A 23,588-nucleotide genomic window follows, 5' to 3' on the forward strand; every position below is an offset into this window, starting at 1 on the left:
TCATTCTCAGACATTTTCACTTCAATTTAAAGATCTTGAAATCAGGACATAGGCAGGATAAGCTGAGAATTGACATTTATACCTAAATTGAGGACAGGAAATTAGCCCTCAGCAGAACATGTGACATGTGGGAAAGACCTTTTTTCAGGGGGGAAAGAGTCCACCATTGTCCTTGAAAAACATGTTCCTGTCAGGTTAACTTTCATTTCCCTGCATTCAAGGGAGCCAAGGCTACAGTGCAAGTAGAATGTTAAATGGCAGCTGAGGGCCTGGTAGGGACTATGACCAGTTAGGGGGCAAATAAATGTTTTGTGTAAAGAGGAATCCAGGATAACTTCACTCAGGTCAAGCCTAACTGGCCCCTTCCTGTGTTGGGAGTCACATTTTCCCATCATCCTACTTAACTTTTTTTCAAGAGAAATCCTCTTTAATTTTATTTTCCATAACCTCCCCCCCTTTTTTTAAAGAAAAGTATACTAGCTGTCTATCTGGTTTCCCATCTTCTTTTACTTTTTAAAATCTCTTCCTGATTCTCGCATTGTTTCTAAACAGGATTAATCTTTCCCCCCAGATATTCTTGCCTCTTCTCATTCTGTGCTCCTTCAACTGAATTGTTCTTCTCAATTTCACCTTTCCAAGCTAGACTTTTAAAATATTTTTAGTCGTACTTGGAAGATAATTATGTCACATCTGCAGGTATTAGAAACATGAATGAGACAAAATATTCCATATGATACTAAAATCTTTAATAACAGAGTAAGTTTAAAAACAACAGATTTATTGAGCACTACTTTGTAAGGTACAGTGTTAATCTTCCTAGAAACTCAGTCTGGGAGCAGTTGATGGATAAAACGTATCCATTTATAAAGATAATTAGCCATCCAAGGGAGTCATATGATAAGAGCCAAAATGAATACTATGTGTTAAGTCCCATAGGAATTCAAGGAAAAAGAATTATTTCATGGATTAGAATATAGCAGTGATATCTTGAAGGTAACTGTGACATTCCTGTTCTGTTTTCAAAGGTACACAAGCAGATACACATTTATGTGTAATTTTATTACGGATAATTTTTGCTATTTTGTTAGTACCTTGCCAGAATTTCATATACAAGCAGGTATTTCTGCTTCTACATGAATGCTGCATAAAATAGATCCTGTAAATTCTAATTAAGAGACACTCCTATTCCTAACCTTGAGGAGAATTTTCCACTCTCTGAAAACATTTTTATTGGCGTATCTTCCTCTTCTCTTTTTCCTTGAGAGAAACTGACAAAATAAAAATGAGGATAAGCTTTTTCTCACTTAAAAAATTTTTTCTCTCTCCCGAGTTGCTGTAGTTAACTGGTGATATATACTTTGGGGCAGATTTGAATTTATAAACAGCCAGAACACATCTTGATATATTTTGGACATTTAGTTTTCTTTTCATTCTCAATAAACTGAAAGATGGGTATTGAAATCATTTGCTAGAGTGTTCCCAATGTTTTTAAAAAATCTTTTGTATGTATAAGTATTTTTGCCCATTGTAGAAAAATGAGAAAACATAGACAATTATGAAGAAAACCAACCACACAGAGAGAGCCATGCAGTATTCTGCTATGTTTACTTCCACCTATTTTCAAAGAATATATATTATAACATAATTAGAGTCATAATTCACTCATCTAGCTTTGTATCCTGCTTTTTTTTTCACTTAATATTATACATAAACCCTTTCCCATGCCACTGAAATGTCTCTGAAAAGAGTAAAGAACATTCTTACCATATGGTTGTACTATAATTTGTTTAAACACTTTTCAATTGTTGTTTTCCACAGGTGGTTTTACATTTTGGGCTATTCTAAAGAATTCTGCAATGAACAGGATTGCATATAAATTGTTTAAGTCTGATTTATTTTTTAGGCTAGATTAATAGAAGTAAAATTACTAAATCAGAGAGTGTAAACTTAAGCTCTTTGATAAATAAGGCAAGTTGCTGTCCGGAGAATATACCAATTTCTAGCAGTCTATGAAAGTGCACATCTCACTGGATCTTTGCCAGTGTTGAGCTGCGACAGTATTTTTAACAGTAGCTCTCCTTTCATTTTTGCTTGCTAATTGAATTCAGTAATTGTTTTTTTCAAAATGTACCTAGGCAAACCCATTTTAGATGTGATTTTGAAATGAACTACTTGCCGTAGAGTTCTTAATGAAGTGGAGGTAATGTTCAATTTATTAAGTGAAAAAACCAGGTTGCAAAATAGTATGTACAGAATTACACAGAGAAATATTTCCACGTAAGCATTGCAATACTGTAAGTGTGTCTACACTTGCTGAGTATGAGTGATTTTTAAATTTTCTTTGTGCCCTTTTGTGTTTTCCACAATTTCTATAATAAGTCTATTTTTATTAGAAGTGTAATTTACTAAAATAATAGAACCTCATAAATACGGTGCACTATAAATGCTGCAGCTCCTCAAGCATTTATAAGCCACCCAAAAGTATTTAACAGCTTTCCCTGCTTGATCATTTGGCCCAGTGTTTCTTTTTACAGTAATACTTTGAAGTTTCTGTATTTATTTAAGGAAGTGGTGTATTTCTTTGCTATTAATAATGGGCACTGGCCCTCATGTTTTCTGGGAAGTACCTGTATTGAGAATGTTTCTGTTTCTGACTTACATATGAGTTTTTTTTAAGTGGTAGCTTGAATAAGAAGTTGAGTGTTTGACTTGGTTAGAGAAATATAAGGCATTTTATTAGAATATATATTAGCCTCTTGATATACCAATATTGCTTAGGGGCCAAGTAATTCGAAAGTTATAGTATGTTCTTTATGTTAAAATTAAAAAAAGAGGAATGACAACAGTTCAAAATGAGGCATCTATCAACCAAGAAACAAATGAACAATTTTTTAAATTTACCTTTATTGTGAATTTATTTTGGCATGGCATTTATAGCTCAGGAAGTACCTTCATTAAAAGTCCACTCAGTACAGTATACTCTGATATGTTCATCACAACCACTAACAATCATTGTTATGTACTTTTTTCTTAAAGAGTTTTTTTCTAAATTTAGAGCATGTGCTAGTTAAACAATGTGAATTATCCAGTAAAGTCAGAAGATAAGATATATTCAAATATGTTGAAGGAATCTGTTTTTTATCTATTTGCCTGATTTCATAATGTGAGAGGTAAGTAACATAGATTAAATTAAAATAGATGAGCATATTGTCACAATCACTTTGACATCATAAAATATTTTTAGAACTCAAGGTATTTAAAAATCTACCTAATTCTTTTATCTTCTCTCCTTCTCTTACTTGCAGTTGATTTTATCAGGCTCCCAAATAGTATGTGAGACTTTTTTTCCTAAAAATTCTGATTGATTAAGTGGAAATGTGAAGGAAAATGTTTTTCTGGTGTGAGCCATTTTCCACAGTTACTCATTTCCAGGAAGATCTGGATTGTGAAAAGATCTACAGCTTACATTCCTGATTTGCAACATTTCAGATTTTCTTTTGACCATAGTGAAACAATAGACATTAATAATAGTCCATTAAGTTTGTCAGTGTTTAACATAGTAAAAACAAAAATACCCCCAGTAGAATTTTATTTGAATTATTTCTAGGTGAGAAAATAAGAAAAAATAGCAGTATTAGTTATAAAACTTTTCAATAACCAATTTGTTTTCCCTGACAGAGATGGATATGCCTCTGACGTGATATCATAGCCCTAGCAAAATCACACACTAATATTATTATTTTATTGTTTTGCTATAGATGTGTTCTTTGTGCCATTGTCCTGGAGCAACAATTGGTTGTGATGTGAAAACATGTCACAGGACATACCACTACCACTGTGCATTGCATGATAAAGCTCAGATCCGAGAGAAACCTTCACAAGGAATTTACATGTAATTATTTAACTTCTCTTTTTTTTTTTTTTAACGGTCATACGTTCTTTAGGCTTTTGTAAAACTTTCCCATTTCAAAGCATTTCATCATTGTTGTAAAGGGTGTTTTTGGTTGGGAATTTAATGCTTAGAGAAATGGCATAGGAAATTTAATAATAAAGTTTTTGGAATCCACTTTGTGAATGGGATGAAGTATACTACTCATTCTTAATTTGAAAAATAAGTTTGGTTTGCTTGATAGTTTTTAATTTCTTCCTTTTTTATAGGGTTTATTGCCGAAAACACAAGAAAACTGCACATAACTCTGAAGGTATGTCATTCAGTCACTTTTTAATTCCAAGAGGAAACTTGAGTAAAATATGAGTGAATTATACCATATTAATGTTTCCCATAATACTTTTCTCAATATTTGAATACATTTTGAAGAATTAAGAAAAACATTTAGATAAACTGATGTACATAGTGAAAAAGATCCGAATTTTTAAGAAAACTTTTACCCCAAAGTTCTTGTACAGAGTATGTTGAGAATATATTTATCTTTAGGAAGAAATGATGCTGATGGTTATGGGTTTCTGTGTTCAGATAAGTGTGTTAGTAGATTGTAAAGGTAATAATTAGAACCTTGCTATTGTCAGATAACAAAAAATGTAAACTGGGGATTCTAGTACATTTTGTAATCACCAGGCTTTCTATTATGTTTTTATTCACATTGTAGTACTTTTTTTAAAATACAGACAAGTTCATAAGAAGTAATCGATTTTAAAATACAAACTTTTAAAGTTATTTTATAGTTTGTTTCCACTTAAGTTTATACAAAGCCAGGATAGTCATGTTTATATATAGTTAGCCAAGATGAACTTGGTCTTTAAAAGGTATGGGAAAGTTCTCAAATTGAATTCTGACTTGTTTCAAACCTTTTCAGATGGTTTTAATACTTTTACTAGCTTAGATTTAATCTGAGATTGTTCTATCCTTCCATTTAGATTAGAGATCTTCAAAGTTTTTGTTAGCTTCTCAGAACATGTTGCTTAGAATTAAGAATGGTTTGAGCCTGTTGTTTTAGGAAGTTGTTTCTTTTATAAAGACTTACCTAATTATCAGTATTAACATATTAAAATTTGTGGTCCTTTTTGATCTCTTAGATCTTGCTTTTATAATACAAAATAGTATTGTGTCTACTTCAGGACCAGATTAATCTAAATACTTTAGAAGTGCTGGTTGAAACTTCAGACTTTAGCAAAAACTTGTCATGAAGGTAAACAGATTGAACAAATAATAACAGAATGTTTTTGAGGTGATAAAGTGCACCTGATAAACTTTTATAGTATTTTCCTTCAGCTTTTTTCATTACTTAATTCTAGAATTGAATTGAAAAACCTTTCATGAAAGGTTAAGGTTAAGAGTAAGCTTTCCCACCTTTCATTACTTCAGATTTTAACAATGTATTTGTTTGATTCTTTTTAAGATTGTAATGACCATACATGGTAAGCCAAGGATTGAGACTTATGATCTGATGGATACAAGTATATCAATCAGCATTCTGGGGCAGGATATTTGAGGGTGGCAGTAATGATTAGTATAGACAACTCCCCTTTTATTCCCTTGATTTCTGAAGCTGATAGTACCATCTAGTGGTAGAGATAAGTCACTGCAGATTATGTAAAGTAGAATAATTTTGACCACCTTGCTTTGAGAAACTTCTTAATGAGAAAGATCTAATTTCATACCTCTTTTTTTTTAATTCTTATTTTTTTATTTAAGTGTTGTCAATTTACAGTGTCAGTTTCAGGTGTACAGCAAAGAGATTCAGTTATACATATACATACATATATATATTATTTTTTTCAGTTTCTTTTCCATTACAGCTCATTACAAGAAATTGATGTGCTTTACAGTAGGTCCTTGTTGTTTATCTCTCTTATGTATAGTAGTATGTATCTGTTAATCCCAAACTCCTAATCTATCCCTCCCCTCCCTTTCCCCCCTTAAATTCATACTTTTCAAGATGACTTTTCTTTTAATGTAACTGGCAAGATTACTACAATTCAAATTTTTGATATAATTGGTTTGAATTTTGGGTTCAGTGTATACTTTTGTAGCACATTGGGGCCCCTTGTATTTTTATATATATGTATACACACACACACACACACACACATACATACATATATATACACATACACATGGTATATTTATACCCATATTGTAGAACTTGAAAGCACAATTTTACAGTTTAAAAGTATTACAGAGTTTGTATTTATTGAATTTTGGCTTTTATCACATTCATCTAGCTTGAATTTATTAGATACTGAGTGCTTTGTCAGAAACAGAACTTCCAATTATTTCATTACTCTAATGGGAAACATATGTTCTACTTTATGATTGTAATTTATGGTGGAGGTTTATAGGATTGTGTTTCAGGGACTGTCTTTGAGAATTATACTGCACTGGTCTATGCAGCAGAGAGGAACTGATATATTGGCAATTTCTTGGTCATTTGCCATCTGTGGCTGAGTACCTTCTTTGCTAATACTTAAAATGATAAATACCATATAATTGAGTCTGTTGTGTTAGTTTGATATAACATGAACTGTGTTTTGAAATATTAAATTTGAGAATCCCTTTACTGTTTCCATAGTTTTGCCTTTTCCAGAATGTCATGTAATTGGAATCATACAGTATGTAGCCTTTTCAGATTGTTTCTTTCACTTAGGTTTTTTAGGGGTTGGGGGATTAGTTGATATATATAAATGCATACAAGAAAGGATTTAATGGGCAAGAAGAGATTAAAGGTACAAGAAGGAGAATTCAGTGCATGAGTAGAACAACTGCCCTGTGATAAGGAGGACATTTCCACTGTAGTAGGAGAGAAGAAAGAAGATAAGTGGTTTTTATCTGGTCTGTTTTCTCTGGAGGGGAGAATGTAGGGAGAGGGGTGAGGGTTGGAAGTTGAAGGAGAAAGAAGTTTTGAGAATGATTGTGAAGACCGGGTGAGAAAGTTTGCCTAGAGAACTGTAAGGTTTCCAGACTGGATTGAGGGCCCAGTTGAGGTTGATAACCATGAATTTATAAAGTGTTACCATCAGTCAGATTGTGTGACATTTCCTACAGCAATTCCGGATCCTGGGTGTAGTAGAAGAAAGTGGCTAGTTGGTTCATTCAGAATTGGAATTTTACTAAGTGGGTTCAAGAGAATAAAGGGATAAGGGACTTTAGGATATTTGCAAAAGAGAAACAAGAAGCTGAAAGGAATTAATAGACTGGAGGTCCTGATAAGGTTGAAGAACAATAAGAATGAAAATACTTGGGAAAGCAATCATTTGTGGTCCCAAAGCATGATACAGTGATTTCAGAGATAGAGCCCTTTTAGGTGATTTTGAGGCATCTGGGAGTGATTTATAGGGATTGGTTGGTTGATGGAGGACATCACTGCAGGTTAAGGAACAGGATGGCTAGATGTTGCTAGGATTGTCCATGTGGACAGTAGAAACCACTCAGGATGATGGCAGTGGTCAAGATGGAGAAAAGGGCTGTGAGCTGAATGCTAAAGAAAGTCTGATGTGTAAGGTAGAATGATTGGGAGTCGGTAATTGTTAGGAAGAAGGAGAGAAAGAAGGTAGCGTAGTCTGTGGACCAGCAGAATTGGCATCATCTGGGATGCCTAATCTGAAGCCCCACCTCAGACCTACTAAATAGGAATTTTAATGAGATCCCAGGTGGTTTGTATTCACATTAAAGTTTGAGAAGCAGTGGTTTAGCTGAATGAAATGGACCTCAAAGGTGCAGGGCTTTTCACAAGGGCATGAAGAACTAATGGATCAACAATGCTGTCTATAAGTAGAACATACTGTGACGAAGGAAATGTTCTATATTTGCACCATCTGATACGGTAGCCACATGTGGTTATTGAGCACTTAAAATGGTGTAGTGCCCTCCTTTTCTTAGCAGAAATTTATATGTTTAAAATGGACAGGAATAGTCAGAATTGAATCCTACATCTTATATGTTTTCCCCTCTGTTGGCTTGTGTTTAACTAGGTATATTCTTTACCTTTTTTAAAAAAAAGCAGTATTTCAAAAATGTCAAACATTGATAATAGCAAAGAGCTCTAGCTTGTAACTGATGCTAGTCTATTTTGTAGAAGTATTTTAAGATGATAATTTGTCATCACTAACCATTTGAGTACTTACAAGGAACTGATTACATATGAATGGTGGTTCTTTTAAAATCATTTTCATTAAGATGTTAAGGTCCTTGTATTTAATAATTTATGTGAAACAAAGCAATCTGTGATGAGATAGAAAACCATATCTAGAGTAGCTGCTGCTGGAGGGGGAGAGTGTAGCTCAGTGGTAGGGCGAGTGCTTAGCATGCACGAGGTCCTGGGTTCAATCCCCAGTACCACCATTAAAATGAATAATAAATAAATAAACCTAACTACCTCTCCCCCCAAACAAAGACAAAAAACCCAAACAAATAAAAAATAAATAGAGTAGATGCTGCTGGGTGTTAGCTGTTCACAGCAAGAATGTGTGGGAGGTAAGTCACCATCAGAAACATAACCTCAGCTCAGTTTAAATCCTTAATTGTTAGGAGCCAAACTTGTAGTGTATTATTTTTCTTAAATAACCCAATATAGAATGTTTTGCATGGAATAGGTACTCAAGAAATATTTGTAACTTCTTCGATTTCTTTGGCTTGAAACTAAGCATGGTATTTAATGTGTCATTTATTTTTGGGTGACACTTCTTGTCCTATAGATTCTCTTGTGCTAGGTGTTAATCGAGCAAGGTGAATTAATAAAACAGGGTTTCAGTTGGGGAAGGGGGTTAGGGGGAAACAATTTAGTGACAGATATATGACCAAGTGATTAAAATACAGTGGTGCTACATGAAAGTACTTTGAGATAAAGGGGCATCATGTTTGCATCTTACTCTTAAACCTCGGAAAAAAAAGTATATGAATAGAGAGAATGAGTCATAAAGCGTATGTGGTAAGATGTTATCATATGGGTGAAGGATATACAGGAATTTTTTAAAACACATTTTTAGAAGTTTGACATTACTTAAGAAGATATCATAATGGTAAGTGCCACAATTACGGTGCCCATAAAATCCCAGGTGTTCTGAGACAGTGTAAAAGAATCTTTTGTGCCTGTAACCTTGGCGACCGTAGTCCTGATTTAATTCAGAACTTGCTGGATCCCCCAATGACAGTTTGGGTGGGAGCTTTATATTAGAGATGCTTGTAAATCATATAACTCAATTTATGTTTTAGGAAATAGTTATCCTGGAAGTATGTTGAAAGTGTGTTATCATAGGTGGATTCAAAGCCTTTGCCTGGTTTAATAGTCCCTTAGTATTTTCTTTCCCTTGTGCTTTTTCTATAGATTATGCTGCAGTTTCCAATCTTCATTACTTTTATTAAATGGAAGTTTTGGGAGATTTGAATGTGGTATCAAAATCTTTAAAAACCTTTTAAGTTTAGGTGCATTGAATAGATTTATGAAGTACTGGAAAGGCAGTTTTGTATACTGGTTGAATATGGGCTTTGAATTCAGATTTGTATTTGAATCTTAGCTCTGCCACTTACTAGTCACATGATCTTAGGCAAGTTATTTAGTATCACTTAGAACCTTAGATACTGAATCTGTAAAATGGGGATTCAGAAAAGCCTCACTTTGTAGGATTACTGTAAGAATTAAACGAAATAATGTGTATAAAGCTCTTAGCAATGTTCCTGGCACATGGTAAGTTGCTCAGTGAATACTACATTCTATATCATTATTGTTGTTATTATCAGTCCCTGAAAACTCTACCTACCTTTCTTAGCACTCATCTTTTCATGTGCTTTTCCATGGAAGATAATAGAATTTAAATTGTGTTTGTGATTTAACTTCGAATATTATAGTAACGTATCCATATTGTGCTCTTGGCTAAAACTGACTCCATATTGTTTGTTTGATTCACCAAATTTATTGGCTGCCCATGTGCAGAGTGCCGTGTGAGGCATTACTTCCACTCACCTTTGATTTAGCAAACACTTTACAAACTTTCGTTACAGGAATTTTTAAACATACACGAAAGTATGTTAGAAAAAAAGCCCCATCACCCAGCTTTAGCACTCATCAGTTCATGGCCAGTCTTGTTCCATCTGTACCCTCTACCTACTTCCTCTACCTGTATTGTTTTGAATTGCATCCCAGACATCAGATTTCATTTTATCATACTTAATTAAGAATAGTATATTTTTGGTGTATGCTACATATCTGTATATTCATATGTATATCCAAATGCATAAAAGAAATCATTTATCTGATACTTTTACTGAAAAAGCAGAGTTTGCTCGTGGCAAGGGGCGTGCAGAGCAAATGCTCACCGCGTTTCCATTGGAGAAGGCAGGGAAAATGACCTCTAGTCTTCCTTTTGTAGCAGCCCTAAAGATTTGAAGCAGAGGTGGTGATGCTCACCCCAACCTGAAAGCTTGTCCTTTTATTTAAAAAAAAATCCGACAAATATTGAATGCCTGCTGGGTGTGGGCACATTGGGGAGTTTAGAAAAGAAGCCCCTTGTGGACAAAGAGCTTATAGTCTACACAAGATGTGACAAGAGTAATAATTAACAATTGAACAGGATTTTATAGTTTACAAAGCATTTTTCCCATTTTCTTAAAGCAGCCTTTTCAGGAAGGTGTTCTCATTAGTCCCATTTGATAAACCAGGAGACTTGGGAATGCTAAGTAACCTTACCAAGTTAAGGCCTAGAAAGTGGCAGACCTCAGATTTTCTGTCCAGGGGTCCTTTCTGCTTTCATACTGTTAACTGATGTGAGAATTTAAGAGAGGGAAGGAAATGGAGCTTAAACCGTGAGGATACAAGATGAGGAAAACATTGATTAGGTAGGAGAAGGGAATTGGTAAAGGGACAGATACGATACTAGGAGTAGGGGAGAGTTGGTTTCCTGGTAAGTTGGTCAGGATGGTAGCAGAGAGGAGCCTGGCCATACTAATGTGACATGGGCATCTGGGGGCTGTGCTCATAAAGGTTGGGAACGCTTGGTGGTGCAGGAAGGAGGACGACCTTATTTTGTTACCTCCCTTATCAAGCCTGGATTTTTAGAAATTGCAGCTGTGGATACAAGGGTAAGGTTTTATTTTCTATCGTATTCATCTGTTTGAATAGGTATATGAACATTGTACAAAAACCAGCAGTACAAAAGAGTACACACTGTAAGTAAGCTTTCCTCTCATCCTTGCCCTTATATCTCAGTTTCCAAGTTTTTTTCCCCCCTTTTTTTTGGCAAAAGCAACAGCTACTGTCAGTTTCTTATGTGTCCTTCCAGAGCAATTCTGTGCACACATAAGCTTATGTATAGCTATCCTTGTTCTAACTTGTAGAAGCATATGTAAGTGTTTATTTTCATGACTGTGGGTATTACTACTTTCTTCCTTTTCTTTTCTTTTCTTTTTTTTTTTTGTGTAGAGGTACTGGGCATGGAACGCAAGGCCTCGTGCACGCTAAGCATGTGCTCTACCACTGAACTGAGTTAGACCCTTCCCCCAGTATTACTACTTTCAAAGCGTGTAGTAACTCACTGACACGTTCTGCTACTGCCTAGCTTTGTGACCTTGGGCAGAATTATTTGACTTTTCTGAACTTACTTTCCTTGTCTGTAAAATGGGGGTTGGAGATGGTGACTGATATAACTTCATGGGGTGGTTGTGAGACTCAAATGAGATAATGCATTTCAACTGCATAGCACATCTGGTATAGTCAAAACTCAAAAAAGCTGAAATGTTAGCTCTTATATTGTGAGTATTTGCATTCGTATATTAAATGGAAAAGGGCAGGATGCCGAATTATATGTTGAGAATGCCATTTGTTTGTATATCCTTTTAAACATATTTGCATATTCATAGAAAATAATAGCTGACATTTATGGAAAGCATCTTACGTGCCAGGCCCTGTTCTAACATAAGTACTTTACATGAACTAACTCATTTAATTCAAGAACCCTCTGAGGCAGGTCTCAAGTCCAAATGCACAGTCTGTGGCAGATCCAGATTCAAAACCAGGCTCTTTACCCTTGAAATTGAGAAAAGAAGTGGTTAACAGTAGTTACCTTGAGAGGGAGGGATGGGGGAAGAAGGAAGGGAAGCAAGGAAGTTAGGGCACCAGCTGGGAGTGCAGAGCAGGTGGAATTGGAAGATGGAAAGGAAGATTTTTCCTTCTTTTATGCAGATAGTTCTTTTATAATTATTTTTGAAAAATAATAATTTTAAAAATATTAAAACATTTTCAGTTTTGAATTGGGGGAAAAAAACCTCTAAGTGACCATGAAAATTTTAAATAAGGGTGCTATGACTAGGTTCGTGCTCACATTTTCACGTACAAATTATTTTTAGTTATTTCCTAGGATAAATTCCCAAAAGTAAAATCACTGGGTCAAAGAGTTTAATCTTTTTAAGGTTCCTGAGACATGTTGCCATATACTTTTTAGAAAGATTGTGGTAGATTATATTCCCATCAACGATGGATGACTTTACCCCGCTCCTTTCACCACACCAGACGTTACAAATTATTTTAAATACAGAGGTAGTACACTGCCCAATGTCTAAAAAACAGTACAATCGTACTAGTAAAATTAAAGTAATTCAGAAAGCCCTCTCTTCACCTGACAATCACATTCTCTGAGTAACTAGTAATAACTGTATATCTTCCCAGAGCCTTTCTTACATACGTACGCTCTTACATATATATGCATATGCCACTAACTGAGATACAGTTTTATTCAACTGGCTTTTTTCCTTCTGTGATATATCACAGACACCCTTCCCTGTATCTGCATACAGATCAACCTCATTCTTTTTAACAATAGTGTTATATCCCATAGAATAAATATAGCCATAGTTTTTCTTAAGGATTTCTCTATTAATAAAAGTTAGTTATATCTATTTTTTTCAAAAGTGCAAATAGCACTGCGTTGATCTCCCTTATACATATGTGCTTATGTACTTATACAAGTGCGTCTTTAGGATAAAGAACTATAAATGGGGATGCTAGGTGAGAGTCTGTGCCTCTAACATTAGGAACAAGTACTGGGACATGTACCTACAGTGTGTGAGTGTCCAATTCCCTTCATCTGTGCTGGATGTTAACAGTCTGTAATTTTTGCCATCTGATTATCTCCTTTAATTTCCATTTCACTAATCACTAGTAAGGTTGGGCTTCTGCCCATGTTTTTTTTTTTTTAGCCATTTATATTTCTTCTGTGAATTGTCAGTCCTATCCTTTGTACATTTTTCTTTCGAGATCTGTCTTTTAAAAATTGACTTGTAGTGCTCTCTGTAATATAGGTATTAATTCTCTGCCACTAAATGGTTTCTTAGGTGTCCCAGTCCCAAGATTATAAAAAAATTATCTTCCATTTGCATCTATTGCATTTGTAGTTTGTTATTTTATTATATTTTTGGATCCATCTCTAGTTTTTTCATATGGTATGAGGAAAGGAATCTCAATTTTTTAAAAAAATGGATAGCTAATTGTGCCATTATGTCTTTCCCCCACTCATTTGAAATGCCACCATTATCATACTCTGATTTCCCATATGTATATGGGTCTATTTTCAACCTGACTTCTCTTCTGCTGCTGTATGTCTATTCCTGTGCCAGTGTTTGAACTAGTGTTGCTGTATGGAATATAGTCATATCTTTTTTAAAAAAGATAGTCTTGTGTATGGTATATTTACTCTTCCAGAAAACTGTGGAATTAATTTTAAGTTCAATTTTATCAGAATTCCATTAAATTAGTTTAGTGAGAATTGCTGTCATTCTAATGTTGATCCTGTTTATCCAGAAGCATGGTTCTTCTCAACATTTCTGGGGTTTCTTTAATATTTTTATTTCTAACACATTTTTTGTTGGGTTTATACTATTTAAAGACTGCTATTTTGATAGGTGGAAATGGTACATCACTTAATCTACATTTTGATTCTAGAGAAGTCAAATTTTCTGAAAGTATGTTTAACTACTTAGGTTCTATAAATTATTTGATCATATGCTTGATCGATTTTTCTGTTGCGGTCTTAATCTTTTATGAGCTGAACAGATCATAAGGACACTAATCCTTTGTCATAAATACAGCAGATATTTTTCCATCTTATTGTTTACCTTTTAATTTTATCACTTTTTTTTTTTACTTTCAGAAGTTTAAAAGTCTGGTATAGCTAAATATGTCAATCTTTTGAGTTCCTGGGTTGTTTTTTTTTTTTTCACTATTGCTGTTAAAAAGTCCCGTAAAATTTTATACTGAATGATTCCATATTTAGGACAGACAAATATGCCATGTGGAAAACTAGTCATGTTGGCCTGTTAATGGAATTGCTTAAGTAATTTCTTAATGGTATTTAACAATGTAATGTTATTATAATGTTAATGATTATTTATTTTCATTGTAAGTAACAAAATATTATGTATATCACATATATCAGGATGACTGAAATTTGATTATGATTTTTTTATTTTAAGTTTCAGTTTGGGGTACGTGCAAGTAATTCTGACAGCTTTAATGAAATTTTATGTCTTAAAAATTGTCCGATTAACTGTTTAAAGTAGTTGGTGTGTTCTGATATGAAATTGGCTATAATGTTAAGATCGGAAGATATGTTTAATTGACTTGTCTGTCTTCACAGGGCGAGTTATTCACATGAATTAGTCTTATTAAGCCTACAAAACACTATCCACTAACTTTTACCTTTTTTCTTCCCTTAAGTCCTACCATAGTTAGGTGAAGTTGCATTGATACAAATTTTTATTAACTATTCTGCAAACAATCTAATGCTCACAGTTCCTGGAGTTTATATATTAAATTACCCTTTTCTTGTCATAATGAATGTACTTTTACTTCTTAAAAGAAACAAATAAACAAACAAAAAATCTTGTAAGTATTTATTAGGAAAGATCAGCATCTGAGAATAGGAGTTCATATGTTTTCTCATGGAGAAATTAGTCCTTGGAATTATAATCAATAATTTATAGTAAAAGAAAAAACAATGAAGCAATGCCTAATTAGAGCTGTGCCTAAAATTTTGTATAGTTTGACCCTAAGACAAGTGAATATTTGGTTTTTATACCTTTTGAACACTTAATACATTGTCTCATATACAGTAGGGCCTCAATAAACATTTGTAGTGGATAAGCAAATGAAACACCTTCTATTAATGGTAGAGATTCTTTTCAAATTATTGGGAAATGTAGTTCTAAAATTCTGTGTCTGTGATGTCCAGTAGAGACTCAGCTTGCCACATGTGACTAGTAAACACTTGAAATGTGGTTAGTGCAACTGAGAAACTGAAGGCTTAATTTTATTTAACTATCAATGACTTAAACTTTAAAAAGCCACATGTTGCTAGTGGCTACTGTATTAGAGGAGGTGTACCTGCTTTTTCATTTAGTTTTCCAAGTATGTTTATTTTCTAGGTAATTGTTCTGATTTCACCAACAATGTGAGGTAAAACTCTTTGAAACCTATGGTTTAAAAAAAATACAAGAACTAACTCTAAAAATTCACTTATTAGAGTTTAGAAATGTTTACTGAATTATGTGCACAGTCAAGATCACAAAACTCATTTTCATGGAGTTATTAATTTGATGTAAATAATGAGTTCTGTAATGATTATAATAAAGCTCTTTCTTTATATTTGATTTTTGTTGCACTTACATAAAATTTTAGGTTGCTGTATCAAACATATCACAGACCATTTCTCCTCATATCTTGAGGTAATTTCATTCTAAGGAGAAACAAATGTTCTGAGGACCCATAAACTAATTAATGCTCATTTTAAGATGGTCCATGTAAAGCTTTTGTTCATTTTTAAGCAGCTGATTTAGAAGAAAGTTTTAATGAACATGAACTGGAGCCCTCATCTCCTAAAAGTAAAAAGAAAAGTCGCAAAGGAAGGCCACGGAAAACTAATTTTAAAGGGCTGTCGGAAGATACCAGGTCCACATCCTCCCATGGAACAGATGAAATGGAAAGTAGTTCCTATGTAAGTAGAAAATATTAGAGTCTTTCTTTTGGTTGCACCACAAATATTTTATCTAAGCTGTGCTGGTAGGTAAAGTTCATCATTTGAAATGTTAACTAAGCTTGAGGTACCCATAGCTTGTTTTCATGGATTTTTTTTTTTCAAGTTTTCTTTTTTCTTTTACATTTGCAGAGAGATAGGTCTCCACACAGAAGCAGCCCTAGTGACACCAGGCCTAAATGTGGATTTTGTCATGTAGGGGAGGAGGAAAATGAAGCAAGAGGAAAACTGCATATATTTAATGCCAAGAAGGCAGCTGCACATTATAAGTGCATGGTAAGCGTGGTTCCTTTTATGTGCTTTTAAACCCAAGTTTTGGAAAAGCATTTAGCTAGTAACCAAATATAGCACTTTCTCTCTAGGATTAGTGTTTTAGAATTATGAATAGTATATGCTTTAATCCCAAGTCTTTTTTTAAGTATAATTGATTTTCAATATTATGTTAGTTTCAGGTATACAACATAGAGATTCAATATTTTAATACATTATGAAATGATCGCCGTGATAAGACTAGTTACCATCTGTTACCATTACAAAGTTATTACAATATTATTGACTGTATTTCCTATGGCATACATTACATCCCCATGACTTATTTATTTTATAACTGAAAGTTCTATAATCCCAAATCTTCATAAATTCTAAATTTAAAAGTATCATTTATGACTTAATGGGATTTAGAGTAATCCGAATTATTGTTACTATGTTCCAGATAATCCACAATTAACTATTTCATAACTATAAAAATTTCTGTTTTATAAACTTGTCTTGGAAGCTATATTTGGCCTCCACTATAGCCTAGTAAAAGCCTCTTTTGTTGTACTTCACATACTGTATTGCTCTTACTCATTTGTGAGTCTCTTTCCCTTAATAGAGTCTTAAATTCCTTGAGGATAAGAGCTATATATTATCTTTGCATCCTTAGAGCCAGGCTGACATATTGTGTACATGAACATTTTTGAACTAGATTGTATTGAATTACTCATCCCGTTTATGATTAGGTTTTTTAAATTATATTATTTATATCAGAGGTTTTTAACCAGAGATGCATATCTGATTTACCTGGGGAGCTTTTTCCAAACTATGCACCCCTGGAGTACATCCCAAACATGACTAATGGGGGAAAAAATAATCTCCAGGAGATTCTGATCTGCATCTATGATTGAAATCTGTCCTTTTAAACTATTTTTTAAAATTTTGTAGAAGTGTAAAATAGTTGAGATGACAGTATGACATTTAATCTTGGCTCCACACAGGCAACCTTTGTTTTGTTCCACTGTCCTTACTTAGAGTTACGTTTTAATCAGACATGTGAATATATTAAAAATATTTGAGTTGGTACTTGATTATTAAGGAAAAGGCATCTTAGCATATTAAAATAATGTAGCACATTTGTTGTTACGCTGTTTAATCTTTTTCTCACAAGGATTCAGAATATTAAATGTTCCTGCATTTTTCCTCTCTAGTTATTTTCTTCTGGCACAGTCCAGCTCACAACAACATCGAGAGCTGAATTTGGAGATTTTGATATTAAAACTGTACTTCAGGAGATTAAACGAGGAAAAAGAATGGTCTGTGGTTTTATGTTTATGCTATGCAACGTTACTCTTCTGACTTTCTGCTTTAAAATTAGGACACATCTCAAATTTATCCAGTCATCAAAAAATTTAATATAAAGTAGTTCATGTGTTAAAGCAAAGTATATATTTGACTTATTTGTAATATAATAAAGGATGCTGATGTTACTGAAAGTTATTCCTCTTTCTATGTAACTTCATTACTTAAGAGAATTATACTGAGATTTATACTTCAGGGTATTTGAGAGTCTTTTAATAAAATAAATGAAGATGTGAATGTGATACACCTTATTGAGTTTGAAATTTTAAATTGTTTAAGCTTGCTTAAAGAAAAATTCCATAACCCCAGTAGAGCATTGAGAACCTCCCCGTGTTGTTATTCATTCTTTTTTTTAATAAAAGAAGAGTTTTTCACAGCCTTCTGTTTAAAGTTAACATACCCAGTTATGTCTCTTAATATGTTTATCATAGCTTTAAAGTTTCCTTTATAAAATGTGCATAAGTCTCATGTTTTTAAACATACTGAATTACTAATAAATAGCTTTAAGAAATATTGGCATCTTTATTGATCACTTACTCCTTTACAGTTTATGCATATTATAAAATGTCAATGGAATGTAAAATCTTTAAGACAGCAGTTGTCTCTAGAAATGACTTTAATTTCTAAAATTTTTATTGTGAAAATTTTCAAACATATCAAAATTAGAAAGACTAGTAACACACGTCTGTCCATCACCTTGACTCATCAGTTATCAAGAATTTGCGGCACTCGTTTCATCTATGCCTTTTATTCTTGTTGCTTGAAGTATTTTAAAGCAGAGCTGAGACTTCATATCATTTCACCTCTACATATTTCAGTATGTATCTCTTAAAAATTGGACATTTTTTTACCTAACCACAATGTCATTACACCTGAAAAATTAACAATGAGTCTTCAGTGTCATTTAATACCTAGTTTGTATTTGTATTTCCCCAGTTGTCTCGAAACTATCTTTTTAAAAGTTGGTTTGTGTGAATCAGAATCCAGAGGAGGTTCACACATTACATTTGGTTGTTATCTATCCCTTAAGTAATCTAGGGCACTCCCTCTTCCCTGTCCTTGTTGTTTCTGTTTTGTTGTCTGCCATTGACTTCTTGAAGAAAATGAATTGATTGTCCCGTAGAATATCGCACATGTTTTGTCTGTTTGCTTTTTCGTGATGCCATTTAACTTGTCCCTCTATCTGCCAGATTTTCTTTTAAAATGGAAGTTAGACATAAAGGCTTGATTAGATTCATTTTCAACATTTTGGGGGGTAAGAATACTTCACAGGTGGGACTATATCCATATTTTGTCACATCAGACAAGTCGTCATGTCTGATCCTTGGATTCAGGAGGTGAGTCTGATCCCTCCGTTGTGAAGTTCCACTTCGATCTTTCATCTGGTGGTTTCAGACATTGATGGTCTTTGTCTGAGTCCATTAGAAATGACCTTTTCTTTGTGGAGCTACATTTTTGAAGGTGTGAGGACTGTTGATGTTTTCTGTTCCATTTAAATCCAGTTCAGTTTCTTGATGCTTTGATTACTTTAACAAAAAATGAAACTTCTTTAAAACAGAAAATAGAGTACTGAAAAAAAAAAAAAGGAAAAAGATCACTTCATTGTATCATGCAGAGCAATGTCATTGTGTCATACAGCTAACGTCCACATAGGTGACTAGGATAACAATTCGGTTCTCTTCATCAACTTATTAACCTCTGCACTGTTGACTTTTGGTGTAAACACTAACCTAGCATTTCCCCAAGTGTGCTCCAAAGGAAATTAGTCTATCAAGATGCCCTCTCACTGCTCAAGGGCATCTGGAGTTCAGTAACTTGGGAGCTGTTTTCTATACCCTCCTCCCTGGAGGAAAGGCTATTAGAAGTTCTACAATCAAGTAATCTGTTTGAAACTAGCATTTCTCAAACTTATTTGACTATGAAACCCTTTTGTCCACAATCAGCTTAAGTCTTCAAAAGATTTCAGCCCCTTTAGTCTCCCTCCTGCCTTCTTGCCTACTTGGTAGCAATCCCTCTCGAGGAGGGGCAGGAATTGCTTTCCTATCTTTTCATTCTTTCCCCTAGTCATAAAGGGAAAGGAACTGACCCCACGGAGGAAAAGAAGCCAGCTACTAAAACATAGACTATCATCCTGTTTTGTGTGTTTGGCAGTATTAAGGCGTGTTCTGTGTATGTTTAGATGTCAGGTCTCTGATGGTTAGTCCAGTTAAGTAGTGGAAACATCAGGAGTGACAATATTACAAAGTCTATCAAAGTATGATTTAAACTGCAGTGTTATTGAATATACATGCTATACAGTAAGTTCAATGCACTCTTTTTCAATAGAAAAACTGCCTATTTTCTTTGTAAAGTGGACTGTTTGGTTGAAAAATGGCTAAAATAGAATAAATAAGATGGCATCAACTTTGCAATACTGCTTATGACTATTCTTTCTCTTCCCTTAAACAGAAATGTACACTTTGCAGTCAGCCCGGTGCTACCATTGGATGTGAAATAAAAGCCTGTGTTAAGACTTACCATTACCACTGTGGAGTACAAGACAAAGCTAAATACATTGAAAATATGTCACGAGGAATTTACAAGTAAGAGAACAACAATTGTCCATTTTCCTAAACTTGTCAGTAAGTAACTGCCCTTAAATAGATGTTAGTTTAGTTGATCACTCTTCTTGGGTGGTGGTCAGCCAAGTGTAGAATGCTGAGGACTCTATAAGAAATGAGTGTTGCAGTTGGCATTTTCCTCTGACTGCACATCCCTGGATTAGCATTCGTTCAATGAGGATTTGTTATGCTTCCTATGTGCCAGGCATTGTGCTAGGAGCTGGGCGTGCAACAGAGACCAAAACAGACACAGACTGTGTCCTCATAAAGCTTACAGTCTAGTGGGACAGCCACATCAATTAAATGGCCCCCTAACTAAATATACAATCACAAACTTCTAAGTGCTATAAAAGATATGTTACAAAGCGCTGTGAGAGCACTTGGCGAGGAGGAGCTAACATCCGGAGCAGGGAGTGTTAGGCATTTCCTTAAGGAAATAGTGCTTGAAGTGAGATATGAAGGGCGAAATGAATGTGGCTGTTGGGAAAGTGTTCTAGGCAGAGAGAACAGAGTGTGCAAGAGCTTCAGGTGGGACAGAAACAAGGGTGCAAATGGGGAGGGGGGTGAGTTAGGAGGCTGCTGCCGAGGGTCCAGGTGAGAATTGTTGGTAGCCTAGAATAGGATGTAGTTGTGAGGACAGAAGACAAAAGATACTCTTGGAAGAATTATGGAGTGATAAGTTTTGGAGATTTGGGATTATGTGTTACCCTCTTGCTTATGAGTCTTCCACTTACCTGTGCTGCATTGGGCTAGTGGTGTCAGTGTGAATCTATAATGGTTCCCTTTGCTTAATCGAATGGAGAATAAGTTGGTTGAGATCCCTGAATGTTTGATTTTCCTTTGCAAGTTGTAAAGCACTTCCTTGCCCTCACATTCTCAATATGCGATAAACCAATGGCTCAGGGTCTACTTTTCCATGTACAAAGCAGTTTATATAAGCAGTCACCAGGTCATTCAGGTGACCGCATGAGGAGCTAATGCTGTATTATAAAATTTGCCAAACTTGGCTTAATAATAAAGGCACAGGTTTTTAAGGTGAGTTCTATCAAGCCTTTAAGGAATAGATAATTCCAATCTTATTTAAAGAGATTCAACACATAACAAAAGAGAAAAATTTCTTGGTTCATTCTGGAAAGATTGCATAACCGTGACACCAGATCTAACAAAGATAGCATATAACAACAAAAATAAGAGAAACTATAGACCAATCTTACTTCTATAAATATATATACCAAAATCCTAAATAAAATACTGGAAAATCAAATCCAGTGCTGTATTCTAATAACTTAGAGACTATTCAGAATTAGGAAATATATAAATGTGATCCATTTTAATTAATAAAGAAAAATCCTATCGCCTTCCTAGTCTGTGGTAAAAAGACATTTGATATCATTTCAACATCCATTTCTGAATTTTAAGGTAGAAAGACTGCTCTTGGTAAGCTAGTAGTCTTATTAATACACTGTTAAAGAGGAAAAAACCAGCAAACAGCTGATTTAGTGTTAAAATAAATGGACCATGTTCTTAACCAGAGCTGAGTCTTACAATCGCCTGGAGGTGGATAGGGCTCTCTTTAGAAATGTTCATGCCTGGGCTCTACCCTCGGAGGTTTAAATTCAGTACGTTGAGGCCCCAGCCATGTATTTGGGTGGCTCCTCAGGTGATTCTCACGATCATGTCTCACTGAGAAGCACTGTACCAATACACTTCCATTCAGATGAAGAACAAGACAAGGGTGCCAACTATCAACATTACTGTCAGCATCACTGTTCTTCTGGAGGGTTAAGCTGGTGCAACAAGAAAAGGAGGAATAATGTATAATAAATATTGTGAAGGAGAAAAAGGAAATTGTCTCAATATTTGTTATTGATATCATTGTCTACCAAAAAAAATCCAACGAAATCTGCCAAGAAAATCCAACAAAATCAACTCTGAATGTATTAAAATGTATAAGAGCTCAGTAAGGCTGCTGAATATGGGATGATTATTTTTAAAAACAATTCCAGTAATAGCTAATTAGAAAATGTAAAGGAAAAATGGCTACCCACTCCCACCCCGACTCCCCACATGTACACACACCAAAGATGAACCTTTTTTAGAAAATAGCATTTTACATGGGATCCCGATGAATGGCAAAATATATTATGCTCCTTAATAGAAAGATGCAACTTTGAAAGATACCTATTCTCCCCAAGTTAATCTATATATTTAATACAATGTTAATGAAATCCAACTTTCTGACAGTTTTGTTGAGAAGAGTAAATGTGGTATTATTGTCTATTAGTGATGATTAAGTTACCTTGTATAACAGGAAAAGAAAAAGAAGCTTACACAAGATAGAAGTTTGTTTCTCCCCTAAAAGGTGTCCAGAGGAACGCAGCGCAGATGTGGTAGGCAGCTTTTCAGTGTCATCAGGGGTCCCAGTTACCGTCTTGGGCCTTCCTTCCATAGGAAGTAGGAGGAAACAGGAACAAAGGAAAATGGAAAGAAAAGTAGCTATTGCTCCAGCTGGGTCAGTCTTTAATAAGCCTTCCTGGAAGTTCCATACATACTTCTGCCCAGCATCTCGTTTGCCAGAATTTAGTCACATATCCAAAGGAGGCTTGAAAATAATTACTCTTAGTGGGAGGGAACATTGCTACCCAAATAAAATCTGTTTTAGTACTATGGAGGGAAGGGGAGACAATAGATACTGGGGTAGTCAACTAGTCTTTATCACATGAAGCCAAGAAAATTTCTAATGTGATTCAGAGGAGAAATCCCCTGTTAGATATCAAAGCCAATCATATAGTAATTAAAACAGTATAGTACTGGCCCAGTGAGAAAGGTCACAGAAGATAGATCCATGTCTTTGTTGGAATCATATAAATAATTTCGGTACCATTTTATATCTGTGGAGACAGGATGGATTAATTCTGTATTTGGTGTCTAAACAATTGGCTGTCATTTAGAAAAGTCTTGAGTATAGCAGGCCTTCCTAAGCATGATAGGAAACTCAAAACCTTTATTTGACAACATTAAAATTAGACTACATAAAGAGAACTCCAAATCATTAAGAAAAGACACAACCCAGTTAAAAAAATGGGCAAAGGACACGAGCAGACAAGTTATAGAAGAAATAGCCATGTGAAATAAGCATGTGAAAAATCATTCAACCTTATTAGTAATGACGGCAAATGCAAATTTAAACAAGATCCTACCAGTTTTGGGAAAGATGAATAGGATTCAGATCATCTAATGTTAGGTTTTGGAGACACAGGCATTCTCATTCCATGTTAAAATTGAATATAAGTTGGTACAACTTTTTAGGAGAGCAATTTATCATTGAAGACCAAAGCAAAAAATATCTATCTTTTGATACTAGTCTGCTCGTAGGGATTGAGAAGACAACAGTTC

The 23,588-nt window shown here is 34.5% G+C and overlaps 1 protein-coding gene across 8 annotated transcripts in view; it reads left to right on the top strand.

Moving 5' to 3' along the window:
- Positions 1-23,588, top strand: part of PHF6 (PHD finger protein 6) — a 45,220-nt gene that overhangs the window by 13,789 nt on the left and 7,843 nt on the right. For 6 of the 8 annotated variants that reach the window (XM_015249284.3, XM_015249286.3, XM_072955967.1 and 3 more), the window contains 6 exons: positions 3,759-3,892; positions 4,159-4,202; positions 15,767-15,936; positions 16,108-16,251; positions 17,442-17,546; positions 20,041-20,174. In XM_015249284.3, coding sequence (XP_015104770.1) covers positions 3,759-3,892; positions 4,159-4,202; positions 15,767-15,936; positions 16,108-16,251; positions 17,442-17,546; positions 20,041-20,174 — 731 coding nt within the window. The remainder of the gene's footprint in view (positions 1-3,758; positions 3,893-4,158; positions 4,203-15,766; positions 15,937-16,107; positions 16,252-17,441; positions 17,547-20,040; positions 20,175-23,588) is intronic. The other 2 variants (XM_006215973.4, XM_006215974.4) reach the window with 1 other exon arrangement.

This window comes from Vicugna pacos, chromosome X, assembly GCF_048564905.1.
Source record: "Vicugna pacos chromosome X, VicPac4, whole genome shotgun sequence".
Taxonomy (NCBI): domain Eukaryota; kingdom Metazoa; phylum Chordata; class Mammalia; order Artiodactyla; family Camelidae; genus Vicugna; species Vicugna pacos.